Source organism: Gymnoscopelus braueri (genome assembly GCF_963280865.1).
Source record: "Gymnoscopelus braueri genome assembly, chromosome: 13".
Classification (NCBI taxonomy): domain Eukaryota; kingdom Metazoa; phylum Chordata; class Actinopteri; order Myctophiformes; family Myctophidae; genus Gymnoscopelus; species Gymnoscopelus braueri.
The window spans coordinates 46189016-46210303 of record NC_137615.1 but is presented as its reverse complement, the minus strand read 5'-3'; the positions used below and the strand labels follow the sequence as shown (position 1 = coordinate 46210303).

The window sequence follows — 21288 nt, the reverse complement described above, 5'->3', positions numbered from 1 at the left end:
ATGATAATAATAATAATAATTTCTTAGTGCTTTTCTAAGTGACTTAAACTTGCTTTACATGGGGAAAAAAGATATAAATCAACTTTCTTATAATAAAATACATGTTGATAAAAACGGTTAAAATCGTTACGGTTGGTCCCATCCCATGTTGCATGGGCCACAAGGTGAGGTTTTTCTTTTTCACCTGTTTTCTCGTTGTAACTTTGCTGTTAAGCCCGGGAGTGTTGGGCACAGAAAAATGCTGATCGCATTGTGAGCTTGTATATCTGCTCCTGTTCGGCACCTGACACTGACACACAAATCATGATTTATATTTCCTCAAATCTTAATGCTTGTACACATGTCAGAGCTACTTAGAGAGGGAGAGCCAGGAGAGTATTTGCGATCTCTCTCTCTCTCTCTCTGTGTCTCTGTCTCTGCAGCTCTTCTTTGTGTTTGTTTACTTTGTTGGGCATGTGGTGTTTGTTGTGCATGTGGCCACATGCAGGTGTGCGCCCGTAAACCAAGCCGTAGCCTCTCGTGGCTTACATGGTCTCCTCCCACCTAATCTAATTCAAATCTCAGCCTAATTAGCCAGCAGTGACAAGGGCTATTTTAGTGCCTCTAAGATGGTCGGAGAGTGAAGGGGAGACTCTAATCTGTCAAAGCAATGAGTACAGGACTGTATGATGAAAGTCCCAAAACAGTAGAGAGGCAGAGTGAGGGAATTGAAAAAACAAAAGAGTGAGGATTGATGGGCCCATGGCGATCGAGGTTGGGCGGGGGGGGACGCGGGACGTGGGGGGTATTGCCAGGCCCCTCATTTCCAAGTCAAAACGGAGAGGACTGACTGGAGCTGCCATACCCCATTTGATTAACAAATCACTGCAGCCTTTGTATAACCAAGAACGCCCTATAGTCACACTTTTAACCCTGGAGGGAATATGGAATATACATCCTTCATTCATATGTTGTACTGCATGTTGTCAGTGCTACACTGTGGGTGTTCATTCAATTCCAATTCCATCACGTCAGGAACTGAAGTGGGTTTTTGTGTTTACGTTTTGCATTGAGTTGAACCCACCATGGCAGTGCTCTTGTGAGTGAGTCACAGTGCGTGACACTAACATTCCATTGACCTGAGTTTGATCTTTAGGTGATGTTCCTTTCAATGCTGTATAATTATGGTCTAGATCAGTGGTTCCCAAACCTTAAAGCTCGAGACACAAAAGAGAAATTACACGTTTGCCCGGGACCCAAACTAGCGAAAACAGCAGATCTACAAGCTCGCAACACGTCGCACCGCGTTGTGAGCTTGTAGATCTGCTATTTTCACAACTTCTTAAACATGTTTACAGCTCGGCAACAAGCTGTCAATAAACAGACGCTGCAACTAGTCGTCACTTTCTCTCTTTCTCCCTTTCTCCCTTGTCACCCTATTGGCAAAAGGCCAGCCAATGAGCGCCCGCCAATGGCCCATACGCTGTTGCTGTTGTTAGTCATGGCTGCCAGTTCCCACCTGATGTTATGTGGGAGTTCCCCCTGCTCCAGACCATACTGAGTAACTGCTAGTTTGCATAACGTCTTCAGACTAGGACTTAAGTCTAAGATGTGCAGGTCATCACCATTGAGGATGATACGATCTCCCACCATGCAACAGCACCGTATAATCATCTTAGACGGGCCTTCCCCCTTGAGCTCTAGCTTCTTCCAGGTGAAGGTCTCTGGATTGAATTTCCACAGATCATTGAAGGTCTGGTCGCACTTGTTGCCACCAAATATGTACAGCTCTCCATTGTAGACAAAGGCAAAACCGTAGCGTCCTTCTGCAAGACGCTGTGCAGAGGGTGTTTTCAGCCAGCAGTTGGTGTCTGTGTCAAACACTCTGATGTTGTTGTGGTCCTTGAACTGGCCAAAGACAAACACCTTTGTCTCGATGATGGTGGCAGAGTGACCCCATGTAGCAGGTGGTGGAGTGCCTCTGGTGTTAACTAAAGACCAGACCATTGTGGTGGTGTCCAACTTGTAGATGTCATTAGTCCACCCAGTCTGGTTGATTCCTCCGTATATATACATGACCTTCCCCAAGACACAGGCTGAGTGGGAGCTCCTCGCCTCTGGACAGTCCCAGAAACCATTGGCTTGAACCATCTGTGGGTGTCGACATCAAATGCATAAAGCACGTTGCAGGAAGGCAACCCTCCCCAGATGTAGATGGTATCTTCAATCAGCACAGCTGTGTGGTACATGCGAGCGGATGGAACCTCACGGTGACATTCTCCTCTTCCAGTTGTCACTGGAGGCAACTTCCTGCAGCGTAAAGATACTGTGTTGAAAACAATCACATCAATCTGAACCTCGGGGTAACAGCGCCCTCCGAAGGCGTACACCTTGTGCTCCACTGCAACAGCAGCATGAGTGTATGGGTTTGTTCCTCCACTCAGATGCAGCGTCCAGTGGAACATTTGTCACACCGTTGTTCAAGTCTTTACTGCGTGAAAGTAGAGTCCGATGAGTTGGGTCGGCCAATCAAGCAAGCCGATGACTGTTGATAGGGAATTGATCGCCAGAGCAATCACAGTTCAGACAGGTTGTGGTAATCCTCCGTCCCGCTCAGCAGACAGTCTGTACAACAGTGTCAACAACTAATCTCCTGAAGTTGCTACAAGCAGATGGGTCCTTGGCTAGAAGTTGGTAAATGATGTTTTGTGTATTTTACAATTCATTTTAAAGGACACGGTTGTGATGACGACATTGTGACATCATTGTGTGATGATGTCATTATGTAGATTACCCAATGACGATACTGCAACTGATTGCCATCTGGAAGATGTCAGTAGAACGTCAGCACCTGGTTAAACACATTTCAACACAGACGTCCCTATTTTGGGTTAGATGACGTTGAAATGCAGTGTTGTGAGCTTGTACTGTAGATCGTCTATTTCTGCTATTTTTTAAACAATGTTGAAAGTATAAAATAATGGTTAATGTACGCAGAGCACAGTTGCAAGCATGTGTGTACACCGTACAGGTCACACTTTAGGTAGGAAACATACTAAATATTAGTTTATTTAATCTGGGCCCTTATCCAATATCCAGGTCCCTTAAGCCCCCCCCCAACATGCAGAACAACAGGTATTCCTTTTATTGGAATAAAAATCTACTTAAAGTACCAAAAGTAGAAGTACTGGAATGTTTGAAAATAGCAGATCTACAAGCTCACAACGTGTGGCGATGCGACGCGTTGTGAGCTTGTAGATCGGATAAAATAGGGCTAAAGTGGTTAATGTATGTTTCATAATGTCATAATTTATATCTGAAAAGTAACTAGTAACTAAAGTTTTCAAATAATTGTAGTAGAGTAAAAGTACAATATTTGCCTCTGAGATGTAGTGGAGTAGAAGTAAAAGTATTGGAAATTGGAAATACTCAAGTAAATTACAAATACCTCAAAATTTTACTTAAGTACAGTACTTAAGTAAATGTACTTAGTTACTTTCCACCAATGATGATGATGATCAGGGTACTACTTCTCTTGACACTACAAAGTCAATAATAGGTTTAACAGTAATAGCCAACAGTGAGTTGTACTGTCATGCCATTTTGGCATCCTTTGTATCTCATTGTGGAGAAATCTGTCATCATTAGAATGCACTTTAATTCAGTCATGTATATTTTTGTGTATTTACTATTTTGTCAATGGTCATGGGTTGCAAAAATGCAAACAGATCTTCACAGGGGCGTAAGTGTGAAGGATAGTTAGTTACCATCCCTGTACCCCTCTCAGAAATTCAGCACATGGTGTGCTTTGTACTTTGGTTAATTTCCCCTCATTCATTTTTCAGCAATATGCCAACTGACTTTATACTGGCTTTGTAGAACTAACATCCTACTGGATTTTCAGGATTATCAAAGGACCACATCAATGCATGTCGTTACATTGTCTGTTCACAGCTTCAGCCATATATTGTACACCCATTAATAGCTTTATGTTTAAATTGTTTACATTTTGTCCAAATGATGTTGAAGTCTGCAGCTAGACTCCTCAAATCAATCCATGCTTTAAAAAATCATAATAACGATGAAAGCGCAACGATAACAAAACGTTTAAAAATTACAATTTAATATAAAACATTAAAATAAAACATAAAAATGTTATTTAGAATAATTGTTAGATTGCCTATCTTAAGCAAGTTTGAATTTAGTAAGCTTCCTCGTAGAAAATGGCCCGCAGTAATGTCAAGTGCAGAGTGAGTCATAATCAATGTTCTAAACCAGTGGTTCTCAAACAAACATCAATGTCAAGGACCCCAAAATGAATATGTATTTGGCCGCAGACCCCCATCTGAAAATATTTTGTGCCAGGGACCCGCAGACAAGATTTGCGTTGTACTTTCACATTTATTCAAGATTCTTTTAAAATAGGCGAACTACAAGCTCACAATGCGTTGCTTCGTGACGCGTTGTGAGCTTGTACTGTGGGGTTAATGTGGTTAATCTGATTTTGATGCTATATTTACTCATTTTGCTGGGGACCCCCTGGAACCCCCTCAAGGACCCCTGGGGGTTCCCCGAACCCCACTTTAAGAACCACTGTTCTAAACATACCAGAGGGGAGTGCTGTTGAGAGTAAGAAGGCAGGAAGCAGGAGGAAATGACCGGCAAGTAAAACTTTTCCTTCTCTTTTTCTCCTTTCATCTTCCTCTTCTTCCTCCTCCTCCTCCTCCTCCTCAGCCACTGGCTGGCCAACGGCTACATCCTGTTCGCCACGCCCTACTTCGCCTACGACATCTATGCCATGTTCCTGTGCTACTGGCACAAGCTGCAGGTCAAAGGGCACGGGGAGGACGCCGGCGGCGGCTCCATGAGTGCCGCCGTGCCGGGCTACCTGCGGCGCGAGCTGCTCATGGTGCTGCATCACGTCTTCATGGTGGCCGGCTGCTTCCCCGCCTCTGTGGTCAGTACGGGTTAACTGTTTACATAACACAGTGAGTTCATTCATTTAAAGTGCATTTAACCCATTAAGGCCTGAGGCTGTTCCTACGAATGTCTTCTAAATCCCAACTGTATTCTGAAAAGAAAAATGTTTCTATATCAGTGGTGCTCAAACCTTTTCATGTCAAGGACCCCCTAAATTATATTTATTTGGCCGCCGACCCCATCTCAAAATATTTTGTTCCAGGGACCCCCAGAAGATTTTAGTTAAAAATGTTCGCTTTAAAACAATATATATTCAAAGATTTGCACACATTTTCATAATTTTTCAAAAATAGCAGATCTACAAGCTCGTAGCGTGGCACTCGGCCACGGACCTCATTAGATACAATATTTTATCTCTGGGTACCCCAAACTACCCAGTTTGGGGTACTGTGTTTATTTAACTCTGAGAGTGCATTTGAACAGAAAATGTGTTTTCTGCAGATAGATCTGTAGATCTGCTATTTCCCCCGTGTGGCATTTAAGCCTTACGTGGTTAATTACTCTCTCCACCTGTCTCTCTCTCTGTCTCTCTCTCTCATTCTCTCTCTGTCTCGCCCCTGCCCCTTCTCCTTCCCTGTCTCTCCTCTCAGTTCTGGAGGCAGGGAAGAGGAGACTACTTCCAGGGCGTCTTGTTCCTGGCTGAACTCAGCACGCCGTCCGTGTGTCTTGGCAAAGTCCTGATCCAGGTAAACACGTGTCCACATGGCAGCCCCCTTTCTACAGTCCCTTCTCTGGCTTCCTGTTGCTGCCCGCACAAAGTACAAAACACCGGTGATGATGACCTACGAGACAATCAAGGGCATGGCACCCCCCTATACACCCATTCATGCTCTACTTGCAGTAGATCGGCTAGCACAGGAAGTCTGTTTGAACCTTCAAACTAAAAAACACCCTGGCCAACGCTCCAGGCATCCTAGACCAGTGGTTCCAAAAACAAATTTGTGGGTCGCGGAACCCATTTTTATGGGTCACAAGTAAATATATTTTTTTTTGTTTCCTGCTCAAAAAATGCAAAAAGAAATTATGACATTACATTAAAAAAAGAATTTAATTTGTTTTCTATTAAATAAAAAAAGGAAATCAAAGACGTTCTCTAAATAAAATAAAACTTTTAAGAAGTTGTGAAAATAGCGAATGTACAAGCTCACAACGTGTCGCAATGCGACGCTTTGTGAGCTTGTAGATTGGCTATTTTCACTAGTTTGTTTCCTTAACGAGACATCAAATTTCTCTTTTGGGTCCTCAAGCTAAAACGTTTGGGAACCACTGTCCTAGTCTCTTCTCCCTCCTGGCTCCTAAGCTGTGGAATGACCTCTGACCTCAGTCAGGACTGCACACTCACTTCCCATTGACCACCACAGTCTGAAAACTCACCTCTTCAGACTCCACCTCACACCGTAGAACTCATCCTTCCCTGTATCACTTCTTGTCACCTATTTTGTTAGATAATATTTATACTATGAGATATTATGTTGGTTACTTGTTCACATTGTGTTATTTAGATCTGTTTTGCTTGGCCAGAAATGTTAAGAATGTTATTTAGATAGCATATTGTTTTGGACAGATGCTTGGTTTGACATTTACCTGGTATCCTACTGTCTCTGAAAGTATTTCTTTGATATGTTATTACATAATCTGGCAAGTTATTACAATATCTGTTTTATTACTTATAAACTCATTGTAACACCATCCTCTGACGGAGTATTAATTAAGCTTTAGAGACCTCTCGTGTTTTGTTTAGCCACCGAAGATGCTCATGTTGTCTTTGGCAGTGGTTCTCAAACATTCTAATTTCAAGCACGCCCAGTTTGGTATTAAGCCACAGACCCCCATAACAACTCTGCGAGTGTGAAAATGGAACCAAATGGACCCTGACGGGTCCATTTGGTTCCATTTGTACATTCTCAGAGTTACAGACCTGTAAGAGTCCATTTGGTTCCTAAACTATCACATTTTAGCCGGGGACCCCCTGAAAATGTTGGGGTCCCCACTTTGAGAATCACTGGTCTTTGGTTTTACTCTTTCTCTCCGTTCCTCAATTCTCTCTGTATTTATTGCTCTCGCTCTTCCTCTTAGTTGAGTTTATTAGCACATTGTAATATAAAATAGAAGCAACACATATCAATAGAACACAAGTAATTGTGCAAGAAAAGGAATAACCCAAAAGGCTTATTTAGAATCCTTTCATTAAAAAAAAACATGCATTAAAAGTTCAATAAGAACAATACAAAAGAATACAAGCTTACAAGGGGACAAGCAGTGCGATTAAGAAATGAAAACACAAACTGCACAGAAAAAGAAAAAGACAAATGAGTAAGAATTCTCTCTCACATGCTTTCACATATCTCTCTCTCTCTCTCTCCCCCTCTCTCTCTCCACATGATGTAATCCTCTGGTCAGTATAAGAAGCAGAACACTCTCCTCCATAAAGTGAACGGAGCTGTCATGCTGGTCACTTTCTTCAGCTGCCGAGTGTTGCTTTTCCCTTACCTCTACTACGCGTACGGCAGGTATGTCCTCTGTGCCCCTCCCTCTACTGTGTGTGTGTGTGTGTGTGTGTGTGTGTGTCTGTCTGTCTGTCTGTCTGTCTGTCTGTCTGTCTGTCTGTCTGTCTGTCTGTCTGTCTGTCTGTCTGTCTGGCTGTCTGGCTGTCTGGCTGTCTGGCTGTCTGGCTGTCTGGCTCACTCTCTCCCTCTGCCACTGTCAGGTTAATCTCTAGTTTAAATGTACGTTATGCTTTAAACTCCATCGCATGATGACGTCGCTTGCCGACAGCAACTGATCTTTATTTTTGAACATCGTTTCTTGTCATCAAGCGACACATCGTATAAATGATGGTTTTGGAGGCCCACCCCACGGCTGGATTTGCACTTGTAGGCTAGTTAATGTTAGATACCACCATATTGTTGAATGTATTGATTCATAGATACCATGTAATGTCAAATACACTATATTGTTGAATATACAGTAGCTGGTTTATAGATACCATGTATTGTTGAATATAACTGGTTTATAGATACCATGTATTGTTGAATATAGCTGGTTTATAGATATCATGTATTGTTAAATACATTGTATTGTTGAATATAGCTAGTTAAGATATCATGTATTGTTAAATACACTGTTTGTTAAATATAGCTGGTTTAGATACCATGTATTGTTAAATACATGGTATTGTTGAATTTAGCTGGTTTATAGATACCATGTATTGTTAGATACATTGTATTGTTGAATGTAGCTGGTTCATAGTTACCACGTATCGTTGGACCAATGCTATTAAGCCAGTTTGTGCATATTTGTGTACAAATTGTCTTCAGGTGACAGGCTTACAAAGCATTTTGTGGTTAAAATGAAACTTTTTATTATAGCACCATCATGTGGCCTACTAATAATATTTGATGCGATCCTTTGTAGAATGGACTACCTAGAACCTACCTACTATAATTGGTGTCAGATATATTAAACCAAAGGATACTGTATCTATGGAATGTTATTTTTTGCAACTCCATTTAAAATCTTAAAACAGATTGACCATTTATTGATTAAGTATCATATACTGTACATCAAGCAATATTGAATGTCTCAATTACATGCTGTGATTTTGTTTCATGGTTCACATTGACACACACATGCACACACGCACACACACACACACACACGCATACAAACACACGCACACGCACACGCACACGCACACGCACACGCACACGCACACGCACACACAGTATATTTATAGACTGAGAGGGAGAAATATTTGTCCTATTTGTTTAAACGTTAAAGCCAGTGTTGTTGATGACTACCCTCAACTCAGCCTCGTCTGAATCTGACATGAAGGCCCCGGCAGTAATGTAATCACCCACGTACTTAATGCAGCTGGAGCCGCCGGCCTTCTCTCTGACAAAGTCGTTCCCCGGCGCACCGTTACACATGATATCATAGAGGCTGTGGTCGCATGCCACGTCTCTGCCAAAGATGCCCACCGCGAACCGGTTGGAGTAGAGCTTGCGGTCGTAGGGCACAGAGAACATGACGGCCAGGACCTCGGGGCAGTCGTTGGGGTCAGGGTTGACCAGATCGTAGGTGAAGACGCCCGTGCATCCGGCCCTGCCTATCGTCTTGTTGAAAAACGCACCGCCCGACGAGCGGGGACCCACCGCTGGTGGCAAAGGCACCCCGTAAAAGCCTTTCTCTACGAACACCCTGAATGGACATACACACAAGATAAAGGTGCTGTTAGGGATATTTTCTGGTTAACCACTCAACCACCCATTAAGACCGGGAACGCATCTGTGTCATTTTAAGATTTCTTTGGGCTATTCAAAAATTGAAGATGTACAAGGACTCAGTGCCGCGCTACGAGCTTGTAGATCTGCTATTTTTGATAAATCTTGTGCAAATCTTTTAATATATACATATATGTTTTAAAGCAAACATTTGTAACTCAAATCTTTGCTTCTGGGGATTCTACAAATGTCTTCTACATCAGTGGTTCTCAAGGACCCCCAAAATGATATTCAAAGTGTTTTGTTCCAGGGACCCCCAGAAGCAAAGACTTGATTTGAAAATGTTCACTTTAAAAATATATATATATTTAAAGATTTGACAAATCTTCACGATTTATTTGTCAAAAAATAGCAGATCTACAAGCTCATAGTGCAGCACCGAGTGCCGCGCTATGAGCTTGTATATCTGCTATTTTTTTAAAGCCAAATAAATGTTAAAATGACATGGTTCCATGTGTACACTCTCAGTTCAATTAGCACTGAGGATTTTACTGTGGAGATTACAGATTATTGATTTTGGGCCCAAATAATATCACCGGAGATCTTATTTACAGCTCTGCTTTACTAATAAGCTAACATTTTCCCTAGAAAAGGATTCATGTCCACAGGACAGATCTTCGTGAAATAAACAGTATAAGTGTATGTACGACGCACGTATATATAATGACTTATTTATATGGAATGATTAATATGATATAAAAGGCCCGCAGACATTAGACATATTAAGTTACCTTGGGTTGGCAAGCGTGTAGGGCCCTGATGTGGTGTTGTGAATCTCTATACAGCAGGTGCGAAGTTTCATCTTCACAGCTGTGGTGCAGGGACTGCAAGATAAGTGTCAGGCTGTTGAGAAGAATGTTCATTAAATGTGCCATCCACCTTTTAACCCATTCAATCCGGGAACGCATACTGTGTCATTTTAGATTTCTTTGGCTATTCAAAAATAGCAGATCTACAAGCTCATAGCGCGGCTTCTGGGGGTCCCTGGAACAAGATATTTTGAGATGGGGGTCCGCGGCTAAATATATATCATTTTGGAGGTCCTTGACATGATTTTTTCTTTTTTTTTAACTGTTAAGATTTAGAAGACATTTGTATTTTTCCACGATTCCCCCCCCCAAAAAGATAGCAGATATACAAGTTCATAGCGCTATGAGCTTGTAGATCTCCTATTTCTTAATAGCCAAAGTATAAAAGAATGGTTAAAGTGGTTACACAGATGCGTTCCTGGTTTTAATGGGTTAACCACTTGAACTCCATCATCACCTATTCTGGGCATGTCATAATAGGCGAACATTTGGCAGAAATAGCAGATCTACAAGCTCACCACACTCACCAAGTGATAGCTTGTATCGGTTATTTTCTCTTGGTTTGGTGTAGAGGGGGAAAAAAAAACGAGGTGACCAAGTATAGACCTCTGGGGGACCCGGGTCAACGAAGTATATAGGGTTTAAGTGGTTAATAATAGGTCAATGGATAGATTCTCAATCGATAACTTATTAATAATTAAGTATTTATTTTAGCTGTTAGCCTAATGATAACGGTGACCTAATGATAAAAGTGGCCACTGGACATGTCATTTTACACAAATGGTTTGAGCCATTTTAATTTAATCAAATAAGTATCGTGTGATATACTGTAGGAGGTGATAACTTAAACATTTTCTTTGGAATATCGACTGTTGGTAAAATGTTAAGTTATGGCATTATTTTGTCAATGGTGAGTACAGACAAGGATATCTTTGAATGGAAGACAGTATCTGTACGGTGTCAAATAGATAGATGTGCTTTTATGTACTATTACAACAGATAGCATTAACAACTCATTCCCTGCCTAGAACGTAAAAAACTTAATTATATCCAATTACCAATTCTGCCAAGAACGTAAAAAAAAAATTTTTTTTTACCCAAAGACCAAGGAGATTTTTCGAAGATCTAGACTCCTATCCACTTCCTTGTTAACTTAAAACGTAAAAAATCTGTATCTCGGCTCCTGAGTACTTTTTTTTTTTCAATGAAAAATCTCTGGCAGTGGGCAAACACGGCCAGAAATAGTTCAGGCAGTGAATGAGTTAACTCACCTTTTTCAGACACGAAGACACAACCGAGTGTAAGGTGGTCTTGATCCAGGCACCCTGTAAAGAGATCTAAATCCAAAGGGAGTTGGTGTTTGTTTGAGCTGAGAGGACCGTGGTTAGATTTCCGAGATGGTGTCAAGTCAGCCTGAGCAGTCGTACTTTTGGGGTTTTATTTGCTCAGTTAATCAGTTTCTCTTTGTGTCCCCTCGGCTATGATTCGTCAAGGTCGTCGTTATTACCGCCTCCTCTGTTTCCCAGTGTCATCAGCACACCTCACATCTGTATCACCCAACACAAATGCATGACATGTAATTGTCAGAACCTGACAACCTGACAGTGCAGTAGGGTTCTTCTTTGATCACGGCAGTGATTAGATCAGAATGATTGCATACTGGTTGGCTTTTGTTCTGAATTTTTTCTTGCAACCTTTACCAGAGGTGTGAGGTGATACACATTGATCTCTGATCAGTCGCCGTTAAGCCTAATTTAGTGCTGCGGTTTTGTTTGGCCAAAATAACTCATTTTCAAGCTTAGCTTATGTTTGGATTTTACAGTCAATTGTCTTTGACTAGTATGGTATTGAGTTATGGATCTAAGGATCTGTGGATCATAAAAGGATGAATGATCGTCCTCCTTTGGAGAAGTGCAGAAGTAAAGCTTTGAGTGGGTAGTACTTGGTCATGTTAAAATGAATTCTAAACCTACAAGTAAAGAGAAGCTAAAATATGATTGTTGTGTGTGTTGTTGTTTTGACTACAGTAGATTGCCATATTAACTGTCGGTAGAGTGAGTGTAATAATATTGTCAAGATAATCCCTTATGGCAATCTAGTCATGACTTGAGAGATAAGCTAATGTTAGGTCCTTGTTGTTGTTGTATTTTTTAAGTCCTTATAGCAAGAACTCGGACTCTATCTCCCCCAGCACTCCGCTTTCCTATCTACCACTTCTTGTCATCAATTTCTTTGCTATTCGCTAGTTAAACTGTGATTGATTAATTGATTGAATACTTTATTTAGAAAGACATGGTAATAGTACATGGAAGTACAAATCACAATACAAGGTCCTCTAAACTGGATCGCTCATAAAAGCACTTGGCTTATTTAAAATGAGATCCCTGTGCACTCAAATCATGATGACATTTAAGAAGACATACAAATATACACTACTATGTAGAACGTCATACAATCAGCTTACAGGTTACTGGTATGAAAAACAAGAAATATGTACAATAGACAGTTTTAGGAGGAGGGGAGGGGGGGGGGAGTAGGTTGAGACTTTGACAGGGGCCAATGTGGAATTACAGCCTCCTGAAGGTGATTCTTTAGGGCAGTTTTGAAAGTGAGTAGGGTTTTACACTCCTTTACTCCTTTGGGTAGGGCATTGGGTAGGGCATTCCACATTTTTGTTGTATAGCATGAGAAAGAGTTCATTCCCTTGTTTGTGCCAAATCTGGGTTGAACATGATCAGTGGAGCTGCCTCTGGTGTTATGATTGTGGACTTCATTTACGTTTTGGAAGTATTTTTGACAAATACAGGGGGATCCCAATGTTGTGTCGAATATTGTAGACCAGGCCCAAAGCAAGTTGCCGTACTCTGTCCTCAACCCTGAGCCATCCAACCATAGCAAAGTGAGCAGGGGTTAGATGGGTTGTATGATTGAGGCCAAGAAGTAGCCTTACCAGTTTGTTTTGGGATGTCTGGAACCTTGTTTTTAAGGCCTTATGGTGTTGTGATACCATGAGAAGCATGCATAGTCGAATTGACTGTGCAGCTAGATGTATGTTGGTTACTTGTTCACATGTTAGTTTGATAGACATCATGTTTGCCTGTCCAGTGTCCACAAATGCTGAAGAATGTTATTTAAATGAATATGCATTTGGCCACGGACCCCCATCTGAAAATATTTTGTTGCCAGGGGCCCCCATACAATAATATTTGTTTTAATTAGCAGATGCATTGTGAGCTATTTTCAAATAGCCGATGTATATAGGGTTAATGTGGTTAAACTGAAGTAAGCCCTAACAAGCAACTACACAAGATCAGGTTTGACCTTCTTTTGTGAATAAAAATTGCACAGAACAAACACAAACATGAAATACAAATCCAAAAAAGGTTTTTGAAGTAGGTTCTTAACTCATTGAGTGCCTGAATTATTTCTGGCTATTTCTGGCCAGTATGACTTTGATTTCTTTTTTTTTCAAAGTAAAAAAAAAGTGCTTAGGAAGCGAGATACAGCCTTTTTCAGTTATAAGTTAAACAATGAGTGGATGGAGCTGCAAATCTTCAGATAATGATTTGTTTTCTTTTCATTTTTGTTCTATTTTTTTCAAAAACACGTGAAACACGTTAATGGCACGTTGCACCATAGCGGTAAAACACGTGAAACACGTTAATGGCACTCAATGAGTTAAGGTGGTCAAAAATCTGATATGGCTCTTACACACCATTTTGCATTTTCTTCAAAACTCAATTTGGGGATCCTTGGCACGAAAAAGTGTGAGAACTTCTGATTTAGAAGGCATTTTGTAGAATCGGCCTCAGGTCTTAAAGGGTCAAGAGACCATTTACCCTGTTGTTTGTAGACTAGGGGGTTCATGCCATTTACTCTGATCTTGCACTTTCTCGCTCTGGATAAGTGTGTCTGCTAAATGACAAAACTGTAAATGGATTATAGTTACAAAGTACTGTTCTGCTTTATCAGTTGATTAAGTCAGGGTGTTTGTCAACATTCAATTCACTCATACTGTACATTGATCATCTGATCCCTCTGGTTGCTCAATCCTGCTTACTTTGTTGGTGCCGGTGTCACATGCCAAAAAGATCTACAAGCTCACAACATGTTTCATCGCGACCAGGCCACTCTAGCAAGATTCTGTTTTCAAAATGTTGAAAATTCAGCCAAAGCAAGCAGGATGAGAAGTGAAGACTTCCAGCTTAAATAGAGCGGTCTGAGAATGAAATGACTGTGAGTGGATGAGTGGATGTGTATACGTGGAGCTGATGCAGTCCAATGGTAGGCCACCATTGTTCCCTGATAGAACTTGCTCTGCGCATGTCTGTGACAGGCGCAACACTCACTTGTTACATCAGACTATGCAAGTTAATAATCCTACCGGAGTTTATTGTCAACATTTCTAATTAATATTATTATTTAAGACTGCACATTTACTGTGCATCATTATTATTATTATTCATCTGCATATAGTCCTTGAGTATTAACACATTATTGTAATAACAAGGCCACCTATTATGTTGACATGCCACAAGTTTTTTGGAGTAATATCATTATGCATGTTTTATCTGACTTGTGGAGTGACTGCTCAACCAGGTTAGTTGTACGTTTTCAACAACAGCACGGTTTTAACAACAGTACCCCCTCTGGCCCTTTGTTGCAGGTACGCCTCCATTCCCTTCTACGCCGTGCCCTTTGTGGCACCGTGGCAGTGCAACCTGGGCTCTGGCTTCCTCATGGCTCTACAGCTCTACTGGTTCGGGCTCATCTGCAGGGGCGCTTTCCGTCTTTTCACCAGAACGTCGCGCTCCCCGCCCTCCGTCAAGGGCGCCGGCGGCGCGGACTACCACCTGACCCCGGCCAATGGCTACAACGCACACGGAGGATCGGAGAGAGAGACTGAAACGCACTGAGGGGGGATCGGGACGGAGGGGAGAGCGTGGCGGGAGAGAGCGGGCCCTCAGGGAGAGACCGACAAACGAGGGCTTAAAGCCAGGCTTATACGTCACGGCGTGACAGTGTTGTGTGCCGAAAATAGCTGATTTATAAGCTCTCAGCGCGTCGCGTCTGCGACGCGCTGAGAGCTTATAGATCTGCTATTTTCTGTTTGCGACACTGTTGCGCAATGGAGCATATTAGGCATTGGTCTGTGGTGTGAAACAAAATGGAAGGAACTGGCGACGAGCTGAGTTCAAGCACTGGTTCTGTCCGCTAACACGAGACACTGGCGGACAGGTGTGGCTCTCTTCTTCTGTGAAATAGGAACAGAGGGAAAGTAGAAGACGGAGGAGAGAGAGTCAAAGAAGAGGGAGAGACAGACACTTTTAAGAGAGACAACCAAAACCTGTCTTTAGTACGAGGAGGGGTTGGACTAATGTATTAAGAACATCATAAGAGCCTTAGAAGTCCTTTGTGACAGGGTGTGTGTGTGTGTGTGTGTGTGTGTGTGTGTGTGTGTGTGTGTGTGTGTGTGTGTGTGTGTGTGTGTGTGTGTGTGTGTGTGTGTGTGTGTGTGCGCGTGTGTGTGCGTGCGTGCATGCGTGAGTGAGTGTGTGCATGCGTGCGTGCGTGCGTGTACCTGTGTGTGTGTTTGTGTGTTGTGCGTATAAGAGAGAGCTCTGAAGCTCTCGGGAAGAGCTTTGCAGTCCCTTGAAGGGAAAACTGCCCGAGGACATAACGTGGTTTAGGATATAGATATTAATTCAGTTCACTAGCTTTTATTTAAACAGGTGGGACGCTCTTAGGAGAGCGATGTCGGTGAAAGGTTTGCCCCCAGAACTTAATGTTAAATTTTGAAATGATTAGCTAAAGTTTAATTGTGAATCAATTTGTGGCATAGGCCTAATGTTGCTGTGACCACTTGACTTGCTCAGCTTCTCTGAGAGAAGTGTTAACAAATTATAGTTTATGTTTTCTCCCACCCACCTTTATATTCTGATGTTGTCGTTTTTATTTTTTTATTTTGTTAATTTTCAATCATTTTTTGTGCTTGGATTGTTTATTTTTTATGACATATGTACTTTACAATTAAGAAAAAAGGAAAATGGTAAATAATTATGCAACTTTGCTCAGTTACCTATATAGACATGAATATTAACCACTTAAACCCTATATACTTAGTTGTATGTCAAATAGCGACAATAGGCAATCTACAAACTCACAACATGTCGCAATGCGTGTCGCAATGCAATGTTGCGAGCTTGTAGATCCACTATTTTTGCTGAATGTTCGCATATTTTCACCGAATGTTCGCCTATTTTCGCCGAATGTTCACCTATTATGACATGCCCAGAATAGGGACGCTAGGGTTCATGTGGTTAAAGTGGACCGGATACTACTTTATAGTGTTGCTAAAAGCACTGCAGTCTGTTCATCGAACACGCACTCTAGCACTCAGTATGGTGCCTGGACTAAGACAGCAGAATTGAACTAAAGTTCACTTACATACATTGCAAAACGGATACATTATACTATCAAATTATGATACCAGTCTAAAATAGGATACTGCTAAACAGATACTTTGAATTCTAAGAGCCACAGATACTATAAAGCCTGAGTTATACTTGTTTGTGTGCTGCACTGCACACAGAAAATAGCCGCTCTTCAAGCTCACAGCCACGTTGTGAGCTTGTAGATCGGCTGTTTTCTGTGTGCAACATCGGCACACACCTACAAGTATAAACCACCCAGGTGCCACAAGCCTAAGAAAAGCGCCCATGAGTAGGCCTACTTGTACAAAGACATTAGTGACATTAAAGTTATATTGGAGAAGAAAAAGAAAGATCATCCTCTCACTATATTCTTTAGCCCAAAGATCTCAAGCTTATGTGCTACATCTATATCCTGCTGTTCATCAAACGTAATAAAGGAGGCCCGGTAGTTAAACTTAAGCACTAGGAATGCCATTGACACTGGTAAAGGTGATGTGGTGCAACCTTAATATCTCTGGAGTTCATATGCAAATTCACTGTACAACGATGACTGACTGTAAATCAGAGAGTATAGGCTACTGCAGCGATTCCCAACCTGTGGGCTGGCGCCCACTGGTGGGCCGTGTGTATATTGCAAGTAGGCCTCCAAATAATTGGCAACACTAAGATTTTAATGACAATATAACTAAAATGATAAAATAATGTAAAAAAGAAAAATCTGTTTTTTCTTTAAAACCTGTTTAAAACCTGAGTTTTCATTGTGATACCGATATACACTGTATAGGAACGTAAACTGTGTTGGTTCCTTTGATCCTAGACGGAACACAATCGATTGATTGATGGGCCCACCCATCTGACCACCGAAGGTATGGTTGCCATGTTAAGTGGTCAGAATGGGTGGGCCGCGAACGCTTTCAAGATGTTCAAGTGGGCCCTTAGTCCAGAAAAGGAACTGCTGGTTCTACTGAACTCTTATGGCATCGCATCACAGGAGGAGACAAGAGGGAAACAGTTGTTGACAAGCATTTAAAAGCTAGGCTACCGATTTTCACAAATCTGTTATATAGCTTTGTGCATGTTTACGGGGTTGTCTGATTCTCTTGAAATGTAGCAAGCGATTTTTATTTTCTCTTCAGTTTGACACTTGATGAATAAACCAATGCCCTGGCTCGTACAGAAAAGAAAAGGAGATTTGTCTTCCAGCATTTTGTCGAATCGGCCTCAGGTCCTAAAGGGTCAAGAGACTATTTACCCTGTTGTTTGTAGAGGGGGTTCATGCCATTTACTCTGATCTTGCACTTTCTCGCTCTGGATAAGAGTGTCTGATAAATGACAAAACTGTAAATGGATTATAGGTACAAAGTACTGTTCTGTTTTATCAGTTGAAAGTCAGGGTGTTTGTCAACATTCAATTCACTCATACTGTGATCATGTGATCCCTCTGGTTGCTCAATCCTGCTTACTTTGTTGGTGCCGGTGTCACATGCTGAAAATGGCAGATCTACAAGCAAAGTTCACTACAGGTTTTTTGATGTTTTTATATTGTTTTACCCATTTAGACCTGAAGCCGAATCTAAAAAAAACTTCTAAATCCTGACCTAAGTCTTCGGAAAAACTTTACCACAGGGCTCTAGACTAAGTACGCTATAGTATTTCCCAAAAAAATCCCAAAAAACGACTTCTCAAGGCTATATTCGCATTCAACCTTCAAGTTCCTTGACCAGCTTTCGCCAGGAGAGACTCCGGAAACTTCCGTTCGAGTCAGGATATTTGGCCTTACAACCCAAATATCTCTTTACCAAGGCTTTCACTCACCCTCACGTCAAATGGGTATTTCGGTTGCCATAGTTACCCACTGAATATTGGCACTCCATATATGGGGCTATCCGACATATCTAACTAACCTATCTAAGTCTGACATCACAAACTCCATATTTGGGCGTGGTTGATCTAGAGCTCCATATGGAGCCGGCAGAGACATCCATTGCTGACATCATGCTAATGTAAAACTCCAAATACGGATACGGCTGACCCATCGTGACATCAGTGAAATGCCACGAGCATCCAGCCAAGCACTATATAAAGGGTGACTGTCAGTGTATTCACTCCACTCTTTGACTTAAGACACTACTTTTCAAGACTATATTCGCCTTCAATCTTTGGGTACCCTGACCGGAGAGACTCCATCACCTTCCCTACGAGTTAGGATATTTGGCCTAACCCAGATATCTCCGCGTTATACAGGGATCTTCAGATCCATTCTTAATCATCATGGTTGAGTTTTAAGGTTAAGTTCTTACCGGCCACCACTGCGGCGTGCATAGACTCGGACATCCAGTTCCCTTTCAGTAATATTTTATATGACAAAAGAGATAAAGAAATTCCAACTACAACAAGCTCAATTTAACATACTTGTCACTGATTAACGGTGGCCCTTTTCAATTTAAATACAAAACAAATGATATAAAAATGCCTCGTCTTGGTTCAGTCCAGCAGAAAATGAAGGGTGTTTTCCAAACGGAAGTGAAAGAGGAACAGTCCAGCAAACACGAAGGCCAGCCATTTCAGGTTGTCGCAACTAGAAATGTGAATCCCGTAGCATTGGAATCTCATATTCATAGTGCGCTTGCCACAGAAAAACTGGATGGCACCTGCTGTTATGTTGCAGAGTATAAAGGTCAGCCTTACCTCTGGGCACGGCTAGACAGAAAGCGTGAAGGAGAGAAGAGGCTCAATGAGTATAAAGAATCTCACGGTGGCTGCTGTAAAGGCTTCACATGGAACTTTGAAAAGGACTTTAAGACAGTCCCGAAGACATGGATTCCCGCTCATGGTGAAGACAAACATCACAACGGACACCCTTGGCCCGATAAACATGGACACATCCTAGGTTGGGTTCCAGTAGAGAAAGGCAACAAGCTGTACCCCTGGCATTCCTCTGTGGTGAACTATAACGCTGGTGCAGCCATCGTTCTGAGGCCCAGCTCTGAGAACGAAGAAGAGCTGCTGGAAATCGCTATGGTTCCACTGGCTGATCTGCTGGGACAGACACTGGAGCTGATTGGAGTCAAGCTCAACAAGAACCCCTATAAATTGGGGACGTCCATCCACCTCCTGGTGGCTCATGGAACTGTGCGTGTGAGAAACCCTCCGCCTCTGGACTTCCAGCAGTTGCATTCCTGGTTCAAGGACAGCCCAGAGGGACGTGTGGAGGGCATTGTGTGGCACTGTCACGATGGCACTATGTTCAAGGTTCATCAACAACACATGAGTCTGAAATGGCCGGATGGGGACACATACCTCGGCAGCAGGCCTGTGGTCATTAACGTTAACAGTGAACAAATACCATATCAGCAGCAAGGCAGCAGCGAGGGCAGAATGGACATGTTGACTGCCTTCTCCAGGCTGAATGGACAGCGTTTCAGTCGGCTGCAGGACATCCAGGTTTGACTAAGAAATGGGTCAAAGATGAGACCTGAAAATGTGTTTTACGGAGGCCATCCAACAGAAAAACTTAAATATAAATACATATAAATAAATAATACAAAATGATAATCAATACAAATAACTCAACTCATACCTTTCTTTTGACCCAGACATATTTGTACTGCTTGTAATTGCTGTTTAAATGTTTTGATAACTAGAAAACGTCTTTGACCCAAATACAGTCAGATGTTTGGAAGGAAAACTCCATTCGCTTAAAGCCCCCTCCAAGCTGCGCTGTAATGGCTTATGGCTACGGTTTGCAATTTCAAATTTGATATTTGACACATTTCTTGTGTAGCCAGACAAATCAGAGGTCTCCCCCAACTGATAGGTCTGGTGACATCAAAGTTTAAATAATAATAATTATTATAATTATTATAATGATAATACTACTACTACTACTACTACTACTACTACTACTACTACTACTACTACTACTACTAATAATAATAATAATAATAATAATAATAATAATAATAATAATAATAATAATAATAATAATAATAATAATAATAATAATAATAATAATAATACTACTACTACTAATAATAATAATAATAACTAGAAAATGTGCTCCTCGGAGCACAAGTCTCCGCCAGCAGACTATAGCAATTATATTATCATAGCAATAACTAATGAGATACAGTAGAGTAAAAGATATATACTGTATAAAAAGGTGATTTTTTGTCTCTGATTAATTTCGTTCTTTCTTTATGATTCTTAGCTCTGTTTAATTGAAGCAATGCTCTGTTTACATTGAAGCAACCTATCATATGGGAGTCGTCATAATTGACTGGTTTGTTCAAATACTTGTCTGTCTTCTTCATCTTCATTGTCTTGAACAGTTTCAGCAGTTGATTGGTGTGTTTGATCAGCTTTGGCCTTCTGCGCCTTTGTTTGACCAATGTTAGGTGTTCTCAGAGGGACACACACACGCACGGACGGGTGATTTGGACTAGAAGATACTGTTCCAATCAAGACTGATTGATCCTGTCTTACCTCGCTTCAATAACGTAAACGGTTTTTTGACGTGACACACCTATTTATAGAATTGTATTTCGTCATGCATTCCTCTAGCCAATCAAAGGCATTGGTGTCAACATATTAATACGTATTAAGATTTCGGTCTTGTTGTGGGATCAATTCAACTCTAGTCCTCTTCTGTGTTACTGTTGTAGATGAGTATGCTTTCTTAGCTTTGGCCTTCTGCGCCTTTGCTTGACCAATGTCAGGTGTTCTCAAAGGGACACACACACGCACGGACGGACGGACGGGTGATTTGGGCTAGAAGATACTGTTCCAATCAAGACTGATTGA

General features: G+C 41.6%; 2 protein-coding genes across 2 annotated transcripts in view; both read left to right on the top strand.

The window, feature by feature from the left end:
- LOC308098546 (ceramide synthase-like) overlaps window positions 1–15497 on the top strand; it is a 28259-nt gene extending 12762 nt beyond the window's left edge. The window contains exons 4-7 of the mRNA XM_080446944.1: window positions 4714–4936; window positions 5550–5645; window positions 7360–7469; window positions 14718–15497. Of these exons, the coding sequence (XP_080303070.1) occupies window positions 4714–4936; window positions 5550–5645; window positions 7360–7469; window positions 14718–14967 (679 nt within the window). The 3' untranslated portion in view covers window positions 14968–15497. The remainder of the gene's footprint in view (window positions 1–4713; window positions 4937–5549; window positions 5646–7359; window positions 7470–14717) is intronic.
- Window positions 15498–18954: 3457 nt separating this feature from the next.
- On the top strand, window positions 18955–19935 carry LOC308099640 (RNA ligase 1-like; the record flags this gene model as incomplete). Its single annotated transcript, XM_080448376.1, has 1 exon — window positions 18955–19935. The coding sequence occupies one exon, from the start codon at window positions 18955–18957 to the stop codon at window positions 19933–19935; it is 981 nt and encodes a 326-aa protein (XP_080304502.1).
- Window positions 19936–21288: the final 1353 nt, after the last annotated feature.